Source organism: Hyla sarda, chromosome 3 (assembly GCF_029499605.1).
Source record: "Hyla sarda isolate aHylSar1 chromosome 3, aHylSar1.hap1, whole genome shotgun sequence".
Classification (NCBI taxonomy): domain Eukaryota; kingdom Metazoa; phylum Chordata; class Amphibia; order Anura; family Hylidae; genus Hyla; species Hyla sarda.
Window position 1 is genome coordinate 26784064 of NC_079191.1, and position 14832 is coordinate 26798895.

Sequence of the window (14832 nt, forward strand, 5' to 3'; positions counted from 1 at the left end):
GCATCCAGACCCCTTTTAAATTCTTTTACAGAGTTCCCCATGACCACCTCCTCCGGGAGAGAATTCCATAGTCTCACTGCTCTTACAGTAAAGAACCCCCGTCTGTGCTGGTGTAGAAACCTTCTTTCCTCTAGACGTAGAGGACGCCCCCTTGTTATAGATACAGTCCTGGGTATAAATAGATCATGGGAGAGATCTCTGTACGGTCCCCTGATATATTATACATAGTTATTAGGGCTCCCCTAAGCCTTCTTTTTTCTAAACTAAATAACCCTAATTCTGATAATCTTTCTGGGTCCTGTAGTCCTCCCATTCCCCGTAGTACCCTGGTTGATGTTTTCCTGTAGTGCAAAGGAAGTCAGCTGACCCAGGACAGCCCACTTCCTCGGACATAAACATCTTTTCTGAGGGTGAAGGGGTCATCACATGAACCAGTTACAATAATGAAACACATGGATGCACATGTGCTTAAAAAAATAAAAAATAAAATAAAAAAGGGTCAACGTACAGCACTGGTCTTCAATATGTGGTCCTCCAGCTGCTGGCTGTGAAACTACAACTCCCAGCATTGCCTGCATGCAGCACCTTGCATTGAGTCAACAATATGTTGACAGATCTTGGCTTTGGAGGCAGATAGAGGGCACTTAGCATTTATTATTTCAGTGTTTCCCAACCAGGGTGTCTCCAGCTGTTGCAAAACTACAACTCCCAGCATGCCTGGACAGCCTTCGGCTGTCCAGGCATGCTGGGAGTTGTAGTTTTGCAACATCTGGAGGCACCCTGGTTGGGAAACACTGCATTATATAAACTAAATGGCGTTTTATACTTTCCTACAACCTTCACTATAAGGATTACTGCAGGCAGATAGAGAAATGCTATGTTCCCTATAGTAACAGTACATTGCACATAAGAAACCCCTTCTGGTTATATTGGTTACCTGCAGAATGCGGTCCTGGGCGGCCGGTGTTTTTGGCGTTCTGAGGGCGATGCTGTTATTTGCAACATTGTATTCAGATAGTAAGGTGCTGGATGCAGAATTGGTGATTCCGGATTCCTCTGCCGTCTGCCGGGCGATCTCACTGGCTTGTCCGATCTTCACCACTTCTTCCAACTCTGCATCGGAAATCTAAAAAAAAAAAAAAAAAAAAAAAGCACATTCTTAAATTTTAATTGCCAGATTTTCAACAGGGCTACAATGCAAGTGAACTGAGTGTATAGTGTGCCCCCTGCTGGACGAATGCAGCAAATGGAAATTGTAACCTTAAAGGGGTACTCCGATCCTAATACATCTTATCTCCTAGATAAAGGATAGGGGATAAAATGTCTGATCGAGGGGGTCCCACCACAATTTGTCATTCAGCACCCACCTTCTCGAGCTCTCCGCAGCGTTGGAGGCTTCAAGTGTGTAGAGTGACAACCACGGGGTCGGAGTATTGTGACGTCACGACTCCGCCCCTATGTGACGTCACGCTCCGCCCCCTCAATGCAAGTCTATTGGAGGGGGGCGGGGGCATGACGGCACAAGCAGCAGGACCCCCGCAATCATACATCTTATCCCCTACGCTTTGGATAGGGGATAAAATGTATTAGGGCCGGAATACCCCTTTAAAGAGTACCTCCAGGGGTGTGGAAATTTAATAAAAATAAGTTGTCCAAGTGACTAAAATGGAGCAAAATCTACTTGTCCCTCATGACGATCCACTTGTCCTGGCGAATTTTCGCTTTAACACTCATTTCTTCCTCCTCGCCCTACCTACCTACTATAATAATACCTTTAAATTTTTCCATAACAAATGCTCTGAAACAAAAAATAATAATAATAATAATATATTCGTAAAGTGAAATCGAAATAGTTAATAGATAAATTTAGCAAATTTGGTTGTTCTCTTTTCTACGCCATTTACCTTGTGGTTGAGCGAACATGTTAGTTTGATACTTTAGGTCAGCCTGATTACAGCAATACCAGATTTGTATAGTTTCCCTCATGTTTAACTTAAAAAGAATTCAAAAACGTTAAGAATTTTTTTTTTATTGCCCTTTTCTGACCCCTGTTTTTTGCGTATAAGAGTCTGTATGAGGGCTCAATTTTTTGTGCCATAATCTGTTCTTTGTATCGGTACCATTTTGGCATTGATCTGACATTAAAAAAAAAAATAAATAAAATTGTGGGATATCAAAAATTGCAATTCTGTGGTTTGGAATTTAATTTTTTTTTTTTTAATTTACGTCATTCATTGTACGGGATACATAATGTTATATTTTTATAGTTCGTACAATTACACACGCAACGATACCAAATATGTTTATTTTTATTATGCTTACATGTTTTTATATAGGAAAAGAGGGTGATTTGAACTTTTAATATGGAAGTGTGTCTTTTAAACTTCTATAAAAAGGAGATTTTTGTTCACTTACCGTAAAATCTTTCTCGGAGGATCCATTGGGGGGACACAGACCGTGGGTGTATGCTGCTGTCTCTAGGAGGTGTGACACTATGGTAATAAAAAAAAGTCGGCTCCTCCCAGCAGGATATACCCGCCTTCAGGCCCTGAGCTAATCAGTTTAAGTTCCAGAGAAATAGGAGGAGACCAACAAGAAAAAACCCAAACTGTCCGAGAACCAGAAGAAAAAAACATAACCGAACACACCCTCGGACAAAGAACCAAAGGAAACCCCAAAAAGGGCGGGAGCTGTGTCCCCCAATGGATCCTCCGAGAAAGAGATTTTACGGTAAGTAAACAAAAATCTCCTTTTCTATATCGGCTCCATTGGGGGACACAGACCGTGGGACGTACCAAAGCCGTCCCTTGGGTGGGCAGATAAGCAGTCAGGCAGACGGCCGATCCACTGCCGCCTGCAATACTTTACGACCAAGACTACCATCAGCCGATGCGAAGGTATGAACTCTGTAGAACCTCGAGAAAGTGTGCAAAGATGACCAGGTAGCCGCTTTGCAAATCTGCAAGGCCGAGGCTCTATTCTGGAGAGCTCAGGATGCCCCAACAGAACGGGTAGAATGAGCCACAACCCTGAAAGGAGGAATCTTCCCCTTACAGTGATAGGCTTCCGAAATGGCGGACCGAATCCACCAAGAAATGGTGGCCTTGGAAGCAGGTTGTCCCTTACGACGACCTTCCATAAGGACGAAAAAGGAATCACACTGAAGAAATGAAGAAGTGATGGAGAGATAAGACCGAACAGCCTGTGTAGTAAGCGCTCCTTAGGATGAGAAGGAGCAGGACAAAAAGACGGGAGGACGATGTCCTCATTGAGAAACCACCTTAGGCAAAAAGGAAGGATCTGGCCGGAAAACAACCTTGTCCTGGTGGATGACCAGAAACGGAGAACGGCAGGAGAGAGCTGTCAATTCAGACACCCTCCGGATGGAGGTGATAGCAACAAGAAACGCCACTTTCCAAGAAAGGAGGTGGAGAGACACCTCTCTAAGGGGCTCAAAGGGTTCACCCTGGAGGGCACTCAGAACCAAATTCAAGTCCCAAAAGGAAGAGGGTGACCGATAAGGAGAAACAGCAAGGCCACTCCTTGAAGGAAAGTCCGGACACGAGAATTAGAAGCCAGGGGTCGCTGGAAAAGAATAGCAAGGGCCGAAACCTGACCTTTAAGGGAACTGAGTGACAACCCCAGTTCCAACCCCGACTGCAAAAAGGAGAGAAGACAGGGAACCGAGAAGGTTACCGGGGATAAGTCCTGAGCTTCACACCAATGAAAATAAGATCGCCAAGTACGGTGGTAAATTATTGCGGAGGAGGGCTTACGAGCCCCGAGCATGGTGTGAATGCCCTCAAAACCACGGTCTCAACCGCCACGGCGTCAAATGCAAAGACTGTAAATTGGGGTGGCAAAGAGGACCCTGAGAGAGCAGGTCCGGACGGAGCGGAAGGCGCAGTGGAGCGTCATCCAGGAGCCCGACTACATTGGCGCATCACGACCTTCAGGGCCAATCTGGAGCTACCAGAATGGCGGGGACGTCCTCGGTTTTGAGCTTCCTCAGCACCCTGGGAAGGAGCGGAAGGGGAGGAAACAGATAGGGTAAGGCAAACCCCACCCAAGGAATCACTAGGGCGTCCACGACCAGAGCCTGAGGGTCCCGGGACTTGGACACCAAAGGAAGGATCTTCCGATTGTGCCGGGACGCGAAGAGGTCCACGTCCGGAATGCCCCAGAGTACGCAGAGTTGCGCAAAGACCTCTGGATTTAGAGACCACTCGCCGGGGTCGGGTGAGGACCAACTGAGGAAGTCAGCTTCCCAGTTGAGCACTCCCAGAATGTGAATCACCGAAATGGCCGCAACCTTGCTTTCCACCCAAGTGAGAATCTTTGTCACCCCGGCCATGGCTGCCGAGCTGCGAGTGCCGCCTTGTCGATTTATGTAGGCCACGGCTGTGGCATTGTCCGACTGGACGCGGATAGGATGGGACTGAAGACGGGACTCCAAATGAAGAAGACAAAGAAGAATCGCCCGTAATTCCAATATGTTTATCAGAAGAAGGGTCTCTCGGGGAGACCAGAGTCCCTGAACCGTCCAATCCCTGAACACGCTGCCCCAGCCCGACAGGCTGGCATCAGTTGTAACTACCTGCCAGTGAAGGGGAAGGAATGACCGCCCTTGGAGAAGAAGGGGGGAGCAGAGCCACCAAAGCAGAGACTGATGGACCCTGCGAGGGAGAACAATCTGACGATTGAGGGACAGAGGAGACCTGTCCCATCGAGAGAGAATCGCCAGTTGAAGGGGGCGGTAATGAAACTGGGCAAAGGGTACGGCCTCCATAGTTGCCACCATCGGACCCAGGACTTCCATACAAGTGCGGATGGAGACTGAGACCTGGGTCCGAAGGGAGCAGACCCCCGACAGAAGCGCCAGATGTTTGTCCAGCGGGAGGCAAATTCAGGCAGAGGCTGTGTCGAAGCGAAGTCCCAAGAAGATTAGAGACTGGGCAGGACAGAGGACTGACTTGTCCCGATTGACCATCCACCCGAAGCGATCCAGAGTGTGGAGAGTGACGTCCACATTCTCCAGAGTCTGGGCTCTGGTTGAAGCCTTGATGAGAAGGTCGTCCAGGTAGGGTATCACCGAGATTCCCCTCGACCGTAACAGGCCCATCACTGGCGCAAGGATCTTGGTAAAGACCGGAGGAGCCGTGGCCAGACCAAAGGGGAGGGCTACGAATTGAAAATGCCCCTCCAGAACTGCAAAGCGGAGGTACCGATTATGGCCTGGAAATATTGGCACATGGAGGTAGGCATCCTTGATGTCCACCGATGAAAGAAACTCCACTTGTTCCAGGGATGCCACCACCTAACAGAGAGATTCCATTCGGAAGTGGCGGATAAGATGATGACAGTTGAGACGCTTGAGGTCTAGGATTGGTCGCACAGAACCGTCCTTCTTGGGAACCACAAAAAGATTGGAATAGAAACCCCAAAACCGTTCACCTGGGAGGAACGGGAACGATAACCCCCTGGAGAAGCAGAGACTGGAAAGCCTCTCGAAATTGCTTCGCCAGAGGAGGAGACCGGCGGGCCTGTGATCGAAAAAAAGTGATCCCTCGGAAGGGAGGTAAATTCGATTCGGTAACCGTTGGACACCATGTCCCTGACCCAAGAGTCCTGAATGTGTGAGGTCCAGATGTCTCAAAAAAGTAAGAGACGACCTCCAACCCGAGAAAAAAAACGCGGGTGGGGGCCTCTCTTCATGCAGAAGTGGGTTTGCGGTTGCCTGATTTGGGCGCAAAACGGCCGGACCGGTTGGAGTCCGACTTCTAAGACGGGCGTGCCCGGAACGAGGGAGCCTTCTTGTCCCACGAAGGCGCCTGCCCAGACCCTTTGCTGGAGCCAGAGGTCCGAAAGGAAAAGGACTTCCTTTGGGAAGTAGGGCGAGCCTTATTTTGAGGCAACAAGGAACTCTTACCTAACGTCGCCTAAGAGATAATTTCATCAAGGCGCTTGCCAAAAAGACGGCCACCCGTAAAAGGAAGCTCAGTGAGAGACCTTTTGGAAGCGGCATCCGCATTCCAAGCTTTAAGCCACAGAGCGGCGGAGAGCCGCTAGGTGACCCACAGCAAAGGCAGAACAACGGGCTGACTGCATGGAAGCTGCGCACAGGAAGTCCCCAGCTTTAGAGCATTGGAGAGCCAGAGCAGATAGATCCTCTGGGGGGGGATCCCGCTAAGATACCCTGATGGAGCTTTTGGCACCACTCCGATAGGGCCTGGACACCCATGTCGAGGCGAAGATGGGAAGAAGAGAAGAGCCAGCTGTTTCAGAGGCAAACTTCGCTAAGGATTCTACCTTCTTGTCCGTGGGATCCTTGAAGGCAGCGGCATCTAGTGTAGTCGCCTTAGAGATCCGGGAGATTGGTGGATCCACTGAGGGAGGGGAAACCACCTTAGTGACAAAGTCCTTGTCAAATGGATAACGTTCTTGAATCGTCTTGATTCCCGGGAACCTCTTGTCTGGATGTTTCCATGCAGATTCCAGAATGTCGTCAAAGTCAGTGTGAGAGCTGAACCTTTGAGGTGCTGGCTTAGCACGATGAAAGGATACTCCTGGATTGACATCCGAAGGATCTGGGTCCTCTAAGTGAAAGGTGTCTCTTATGGCTGTCACCAATGAGTTCACAGAGTCCAAGCGGTCCTCTGAGTCAGATGCCGGCTCGGAAGCCTCGTCCGCCAGTTCACCAGGAGAATGTGAACGAGTAGAGGCAGTCCTGGAGGGGGGCGACCCTGACCAGGTACGCGGCTCTGGCGTGACAGAACGGCGACTCCGAGAACGCCCTCTGGAGGAGCGACGTTTGTGCCTATATGACGGGGGGGGGGGGGGGGGGGCGGGACTCACGAGGGGAACGCTCACGTCTATCTGAAGACTCAATGGCAGATTCAGACGAGGCCCCCCTAGTACGCTTGTGAGAGTGTGAAGTATGTGGAGACGAGGAGCGGGCCCTCTCAGAGGCCCTGCGCAGGGAAGACCCCTTCAAGGCGGACACCACTTACCAGGAGGCCTCAGCCACCGAACAGGAGACTTTGGTCAAGTCAGCCATATACTGGGTCAGGGAAGAAACCCAGGCTGGTGGAGCGGCTGAATCCACCAAACCGAAAGGGCATCAGGGGGTCTGGGGGAGCAGGCAGGGCAAGTGGGCTCGGTAGAGCTAGGCATCTTGGTACTACAGTGCTTACAGACAAAATAAGTCACTGACGTTCCAGGTTTCTGTTTAGAGGGTGGAACAGCTCTGGGTACGGACATTATGAGAAAAGAGACAGGAACTTTCTCACCCTAGTCTGTGTCCCCTGGCAGCTGCAGTGAAGAGAACTTGGCTCCGTGCAGCTAGAGTGTAAGAAACAGGCCAGCCAATAGTAGAAAGGGGCGTTCCTGAAGCAGAGGCACTAACTAATTGGCCCCTTCTAACTGAAAATCGCTCCCACGGCGCTGATTGGAGGCTACTTCGCGCCTCTGAATAGCTCTGACAGCCCTGTGGGCGGAGCTATAGAAAGGCAGAGAGAAGAAGCTGTAATGGCGCCCGCTCCTTGTCCCGAGCCCACATGTCAGCCGCATATGCGCTCGGGAATAGAGCGGGCGGCCCATACGCCGGGAGAGACTGCCGGAGAAAGTGAAAGTAAGCCGGCGCAGAGAGCGCCCGGCCCGTACCAGCGCCACGGCTGTCAGCCGCATATAAGGCGCTGCAGTCGTAGTCACAAGTAACCACACACACAGTGAAGTACACAATGAAAAACAGAGTACATGCCCCCTAAGATGCCACGGCTCCCCCAGAATAAAAGTCCAGCCCCTGTATAAGCCAGCCCCATAACCTGAAAAGGTGGTTCAAAAACAGGGGGTCTCCAGAGGTTGCAAGTCCGCACCTAAGGAGAAAAAGGGGGAAAGTACCTCAGTCAGAAGAACTTACCTAATGGAGTCTTCAGTGAAGTCTTCAGTCAGCTTTAGTTACCTGCACCACGCCTGGCTGCTATGCGCGAGCGAGGCGAGCAGGGAAATAGGGGGACCAGGAGCCATGAGGTATCAACCCAGGCGCTGACCGTTGGCGAGGGGGGGGGTGAACAGCGCATATACGCAATGTCTGTGCCCCCTTACTCGCAATGGGGAAACAGGGAACCGGAGTCCCTGAGTCCCCACCTGAATACAGGAAAGAAAAAGGAATAAAAAACTAAGACGTCCTATACTAGGAAAACAAAAAATCAGAAGACCTCGTCTGGAGAATTCCAGACCATGTCCACCTCCTTCGGACACTAAGCTTAAACTGATTAGCCCAGGGCCTGAAGGCGGGTATATCCTGCTGGGAGGAGCCGACTTTTTTTTATTACCATAGTGTCACACCTCCTAGAGACAGCAGCATACAACCACGGTCTGTGTCCCCCAATGGAGCCGATAGAGAATTTTTTATTTTTTTATTTATTTTACACTTTATTAGTCCCTTAGGGGACTTTTAGGAGGAGTCATTGAAGTCCTCATACAGGACTCCATTGATTTGTGTGCTCTGTGATCCATTGATAGAGCCTAGTCCAGCCAGACTATCAATGACAGAGCCACGGACACCAGGGAAGCAGAGGCAAGTCCCTTTAAACACCGCTGTCAGCTTTGACAGTGGCGATCTAAAGCATTAATTAGCATCGCCCCCAGCTACTGAAAACAGCCGGGGGCTCCATATACCCCTCTGAGTGCCGCTGTGCTTGTCGGGGGCTTTCAGGTCTGGTCCTGCTTGCCCAAAGCAGGGCTAAGGGCCTGAAAAAAATTCACCTGCCCTGCGCCCAGAACTGCATGTCCCGAGCATCGGGCGATAGGAACACCACCTCCCTGACCGCTCATGATCTTGTAAAAATGTTATAATCCTCCCAGTTCACTGCCCCTATCATGATAAACCACACACTGCATTTATTTTTATTATTTTTAACCCCTTGGGGACGGAGGGTTGTTCTGCTTTTGCATTTTCGTTTTTTCCTCCTTACCTTTTAAAAATCATAACCCTTTCACTTTAGCACCTAAAAATCCATATGATGGCTTATTTTTTGCATCACCAATTCTACTTTGCAAAAACATCAGTCATTTTACACAAAAATCTACAGCGAAATGAAAAAAAAATTGTGCGACAAAATGAAAAAAACGCAATTTTGTAACTTTTGGGGGCTTCCGTTTCTACGTAGTACATTTTTCGGTAAAAATGACACCTTATCTTTATTCTGTAGGTCCATACGATTAAAATGATTCCCTACTTATATAGGTTTGATTTTGTCGCACTTCTGGAAAAAATCATAACTACATGCAGGAAAATGTATACGTTTAAAAATGTCATCTTCTGACCCCTATAACTTTTTAATTTTTCCGCGTACGGGGCGGTATGAAGCCTATCCCGGTGAAACGCGTCGGAGGTGTGGAGCTGGGGCGAGTCCCATTTCTACTGTATGTGTCTGCTGCAACATCTCTGGTGATCACGGAACACAGCGCCGTAAACAAGCGGCGGGTGCAGCAGGGAGATCGTAGGGGTCGCCAGGGGATAAGATATCTAGGGGCAGAGTACCCCTTTAAGTAAACCTCCCACTAGTGTAGGATTGCATCGGATTTCATCTTGATTAATCCAAGTACATGTGAAGCTGCTGTGTGCGGCAGCTCCAGAAATCTATAGTAGCTTGGAACTGGGATAAACGTTCAATACTATTTACCAGGAAATTGGACAAAGGGGACAGCCACCACCCTTCATGTCCGCTCACTTGGCGATCACGGCAGCCATTGGTAAAAAAAAAAAAAAAAAAAGCAGATCATTTTACCAATCTGCAGAATATCACAAATTCCCCTTCGTCTTTATCTGGAAAGATTTGTTTAAGAGAAGCTTTACAATAACGAATCCTTAATCCTCCTATCATTGAGACGAATACAAACCTGAGGAGATGGTAGAACCAACTTGCTCCTCTTCTTGGTCAGTTCGGACACCCCGCCGGTGGTCTGGAGGATTGCTGCCGGCAGGTCGGACTCCTTTTTCCTCTTTATATTCTGTTTGTCTTTCTTTCGTTCTTTTGCTTCTTTTTCACTGGCAACAAAATAATGAAATGTATTTAGGTAAAATAAACAGACTTCTGAGCTTTATCACTCAGGTCTTGTCTGCAAATTGCTACAGATATAGACAACATTCTAAAGTCACCATCTGTGACGCCGCGACCCCCCCCACCCCAATCTCCACAATGAATCACTACTAACCCAGGCTGGTCCAGGTTCACTTTCCCCATCAGCACCAACGTTGTAATTAGAGATGAGGGAACTTACAGTAAATTCGATTCGTCACGAACTTCTCGGCTCGGCAGTTGATTACTTATCCTGTGTAAACTAGTTCAGCCTTCAGGTGCTCCGGTGGGATGGAAAAGGTGGATTCGTTCCTAGGAAAGAGTCTCCTAGGACTGTATCCACCTTTTCCAGCCCACGGGAGCACCTGAAAGCTGTACTAATTTATGCAGGATAAGTCATCAACTGCCGAGCCGAGAAGTTCGTGACGAATCGAATTTACTGTAAGTTCGCTCATTTCTAGTTGTAATGTTAGTTTAATCCCTTTCCAATCCTCTGTAACAATTTTTTGGCAATATTGTTTATATTCCTAATTCTTCCCATAAATGTTATATTTTCATCAATGGAATTTTTTTATTTTTATTTATTTATTATTGAGGGGGAAAGCAATGAGAGGCAATGGAAAAATACAAGTCCACTATTTTCCGTGAGTTTTGTTTTTACTTTGCATCCTTTATGACTGTGGGTCATTACGATTGCTTAAAGCAGTTTTTCCCCTAGCAGGGTGCCCCCAGTTGTTGCAAAACTACAACTCCCAGCATGCCTGGACAGCCTTCGGCTGTCCAGGCATGCTGGGAGTCGTAGTTTTGCAACATCTGGAGGCACCCTGGTTGGGAAACACTGGCTTAAAGGGGTACTCCACTGGAAAACATTTTTGTTTAAATCAACTGGTGCCAGAAATTTAAAAAGATTTTTACATTACTTCTTTTTAAAAAAAAAATCTTACTCCTTCCATTAATTATCAGCTTCTGTTATGATCCACAGGAAGTTCTTTTCTTTTTGAATGTCCTTTCTGCCTGACCACAGTGCTCTCTGCTGACATCTCTGTCTATTTTAAGAACTGTCCAGAGTAGCAGCAAATCCCATCGAAAACCTATCCTGCTCAGTCAGCAGAGAGCACTGTGGTCAGGCAGAAAGTAAACTCAAAAAGAAAAGACCTTCCTATGGATCATAACAGCAGCTGATAAGTAGTGGAAGGATTAAGATTTTTTTAATAGAAGTAATTCAAAAATCTGTTTAACTTTCTGGCACCAGTTGATTTAAAAAAATAAAATAAAATCTTTGCCAGGGAAGTACCCCTTTAAAATGAGTATCAAAAGAAAATAGGTTTCACTACTTTTAAAATCTAACAAAAACTAGTTTATAGGGGTCATTTTTCATCTCAGGATGTTAGCCGCCTGTGCTTGGCTTCGGAGCGGCCGTAGTCGACACGTCCAATCTATTCATGTCTAAGGGAGAGATGGAGATACAGCGTTTATGTATCTTCGGATATCCCATAGAGATATATGTTGGCCACATCTTCGGTCGACAGTAATCCAGCATAGAGCAAAGATCACTCTGTGCACTCGCATTAGGGTGCATTCACACCACGCTTTGTACATACGGTGCCTGATCCGGCGGGGGGGGGGGGGGGAAGGGCAAACCGGGCGCTCACATAAACCGGCCGATTCAGCCAGTGATTCCATTTACTTTAATGATCTGACCGGAGTCAAACTGTGACTCTGTCCGGCTCAGTTTTGACCCATATGCAGTTTTGGACCGGACCTAAAACCGTAGTATACTACGGTTTTAGGTCCGGTCAGGAAACCGCATACGGGTCAAAACCGAGCCGACTGGAGTCACCGTTTGACTCCGGTCGGATCAATAAAGTAAATGGAGTCACTGGCTGATCCGGCTGGGGTACGTGAGCGCCCGGTTTGCCCCTCCCGCCGCCAGATACGGCACCCGTATGTACAAAACGTGGTGTGAATGCAGCCTTACAGAAGTGCCGGGCAGGAGATCCCAGGGGGTCCCAGTGGCTGGACCCCCGCAATCACTTATCCCCTATCCTGTGGATATTCACCTTAAATTCCAGTAATTTTTTTTTTATATATCAACTGGCTCCAGAAAGTAAAACAGATTTGTAAATGACTTCTATTAAAAAACCTTAATCCTTCCAATAATTATCACCTGCTGAAGTTGAGTTGTTCTTTTCGGTCTAGCAACGGTGCTCTCTGCCGACATCTCTGCTTGTCTCGGGAACTGCACAGAGTAGAATAGGTTTGCTATGGGGATTTGCTTCTACTCTGGACAGTTCCCGAGACAGGGGTCATCATAAAGCACTTCGACAGAAAAGAACAACTCAACTTCAGCAGCTCATAAGTACTGAAAGGATTAAGATTTTTTTAATAGAAGTAATTTACGAATCTGTTTAACTTTCTGGAGCCAGTTGATTATATATATATATATATATATATATATATATATATATATATATATATATATATATATATATATATATATATAGTATTTTCCTGGATAACCCCTTCAAGCACATAATTGGGCTAAAGACAGGGACTCTGGTACTTTGTACCAACTAGTTCTATCTTTACAAAGTTACTAAGCGTATCTCTTGTCTCGCACAGACTGTGCCGCTGTCATTTCTCCTGGGGTGGCGCTACAGGGGTGAACTTTACCATCACTTTATTATCAAGGGATTGTGAGAAGTAGAGGAGCCTTTCCAGTATCTCGTGCCTGTACAATCCCCATACACATCAGCTTTCTATAATCACCCAAGCAGACATGGTGCCCTCCTTCACTTACGATCTAAGCTCTCCGTCCAGGTCCTGCTGCCTCAGTTTTCTGAAGTCTGCGTTTAGTGCATCATAGTTCTCCTCGGAGGTGTCATAGAAGCCCGGGGCCGGCTTCTTCTCGAACGGGATCTCAGCATTGTAATCTACGCCACGCTTCTTTTTCCTTTTCTTCTGTATCTCGATTCCTGCTGCCCGCAGCTCTCGCCTCTTCTGAAGAGCCGCCAAACGCCTGTGAATAACCAATGAGATCATCAATACCATCGGCCAAGAGAGCAGATCATTGACAGGCACAATGAGGAGTCAGGATTAACCCCATACAAACCAAATGATAAGGACTCCATATTCTGCGCCAACATATGAGGTATAATGACCTAAAAGGCCTGAAATGACAGATGCCAATAAGACATCAGGTTGTGCTTACACCAAGTTACTGCAACCTTTATTTAAAAGGGAATGTCATCACAGTCACCCACACTAACCTGTTGGCACAGGCCTGAAATGACAGATACCAATAAGACATCAGGTTCTGCTTACACCAAGTTACTGCAACCTTTATTTAAAGGGAATGTCATCACAGTCACCCACACTAACCTGTTGGCACAGGCCTGAAATGCAGGCGACTGATTATAATGATACTTACCTGCCCAGATATGTGGTCCTGTTCTCCTTATTTGGGCAGCAGGCTTGGTTCATTGACAGAGCTCCAGAAGCACACTAACGTCACCGCTGCAGTTTCTTCAAGGCTGCTCGCAGTTGGCCCGAGGGACGAAGGAACATCGGTGACGTCACTGCGTTCCTAGAGTGCTGACTGCCCAAGTCTGCTGCCCGAATAAGGAAGATATGCCTTTACTTGTGTTATCTTACCTGTTTGGAATGTATTCTAAAAATCTCAATCAAAATTTACAGTTAAAAAAAAAAAAAAAAAAAAAAACACGGGACCAAGGATCGTGGTAGGCAAGTATGATTATAATAAGTGTCACAAGCACTACCTGCCTGTACTACTGACACTGATAACAGATTCCCTTTAAACAACTGTGCCTATAGGCTTGAACATTACAGAACTGCTCCTTAACCACTTAAGGACTCAGGCCATACCTGTACGCCCTTATCACGCTAACTACTTTTTTAAAAGTAGTAAAATAAATAAACCCTTCATTAAATTGGGTATCCTTGTAGCCCTATGGACCTACAGAATAAAGATAATGGCCGAAATTTATCATTGTCTTTAGACTTTTTTTTTGCGTCTAGAAAAGGCGCAAGCAGGATTTATTTGCACCTTTTGGTTTACATATTTCTGGTGATTTTGAGTTGCAATCCACTGATTTTGACAATACACATGATATAAAAGGGTTTTATAAACTGCACCTTTTTGTGAAAAGGCGCAAAGCCACTGAGAAGTCTCAAGCTACACCAGCCCAGACTTAGCTTAGCTTTTTGGTGTAGGTTAAGAGAGAAATTTCAGAAAATGGGTCCTGCACAAAATTTATCAAATGCTTTGTGACCATTTAATAAATCTGGTGTTCCTACACATTACCAGCACACAAAAGAGGAGATTTTTATGCTTACCATAAAATCTCTCTCTCGAAGGATCCATTGGGGGACACAGACCTTGGGTATATGCTGCTGTCTCTAGGAGGTTCGACACTATGGCAACAAGAGAAGTCGGCTCCTGCCAGCAGGGTATGCCTGCCCATAGGCACCTGAGATAATCAGTTTTAGTCCCAGAGCAATAGGAGAAGACCGACAGGTCCAGAGAAAAACCACACAGACTGTCCGAGCAACCAGAAGAAAAGGTAACTGAGCACACCCTCGGACAAATGACTGAAATAGAAACACCAGAACAGGGTGGGAGCTGTGTCCCCCAATGGATCCTTCAAAAAAGAGATTTTACGGTAAGGATAAAAATCTCCTTTTCTCTATCGGCTCCATTGGGGGACACAGACCTTGGGACGTACCAAAG

At 47.1% G+C, this 14832-nt stretch overlaps 1 protein-coding gene across 1 annotated transcript in view; it reads right to left on the bottom strand.

Moving 5' to 3' along the window:
- The window catches only part of CDC5L (cell division cycle 5 like), a 54253-nt gene that overhangs the window by 19547 nt on the left and 19874 nt on the right, over nucleotides 1–14832 (bottom strand). Inside the window, exons 6-8 of the mRNA XM_056563942.1 lie at nucleotides 12883–13101; nucleotides 9904–10051; nucleotides 938–1126 (exon numbers count right to left, since the gene is read on the bottom strand). Coding sequence (XP_056419917.1) covers nucleotides 938–1126; nucleotides 9904–10051; nucleotides 12883–13101 — 556 coding nt within the window. The remainder of the gene's footprint in view (nucleotides 1–937; nucleotides 1127–9903; nucleotides 10052–12882; nucleotides 13102–14832) is intronic.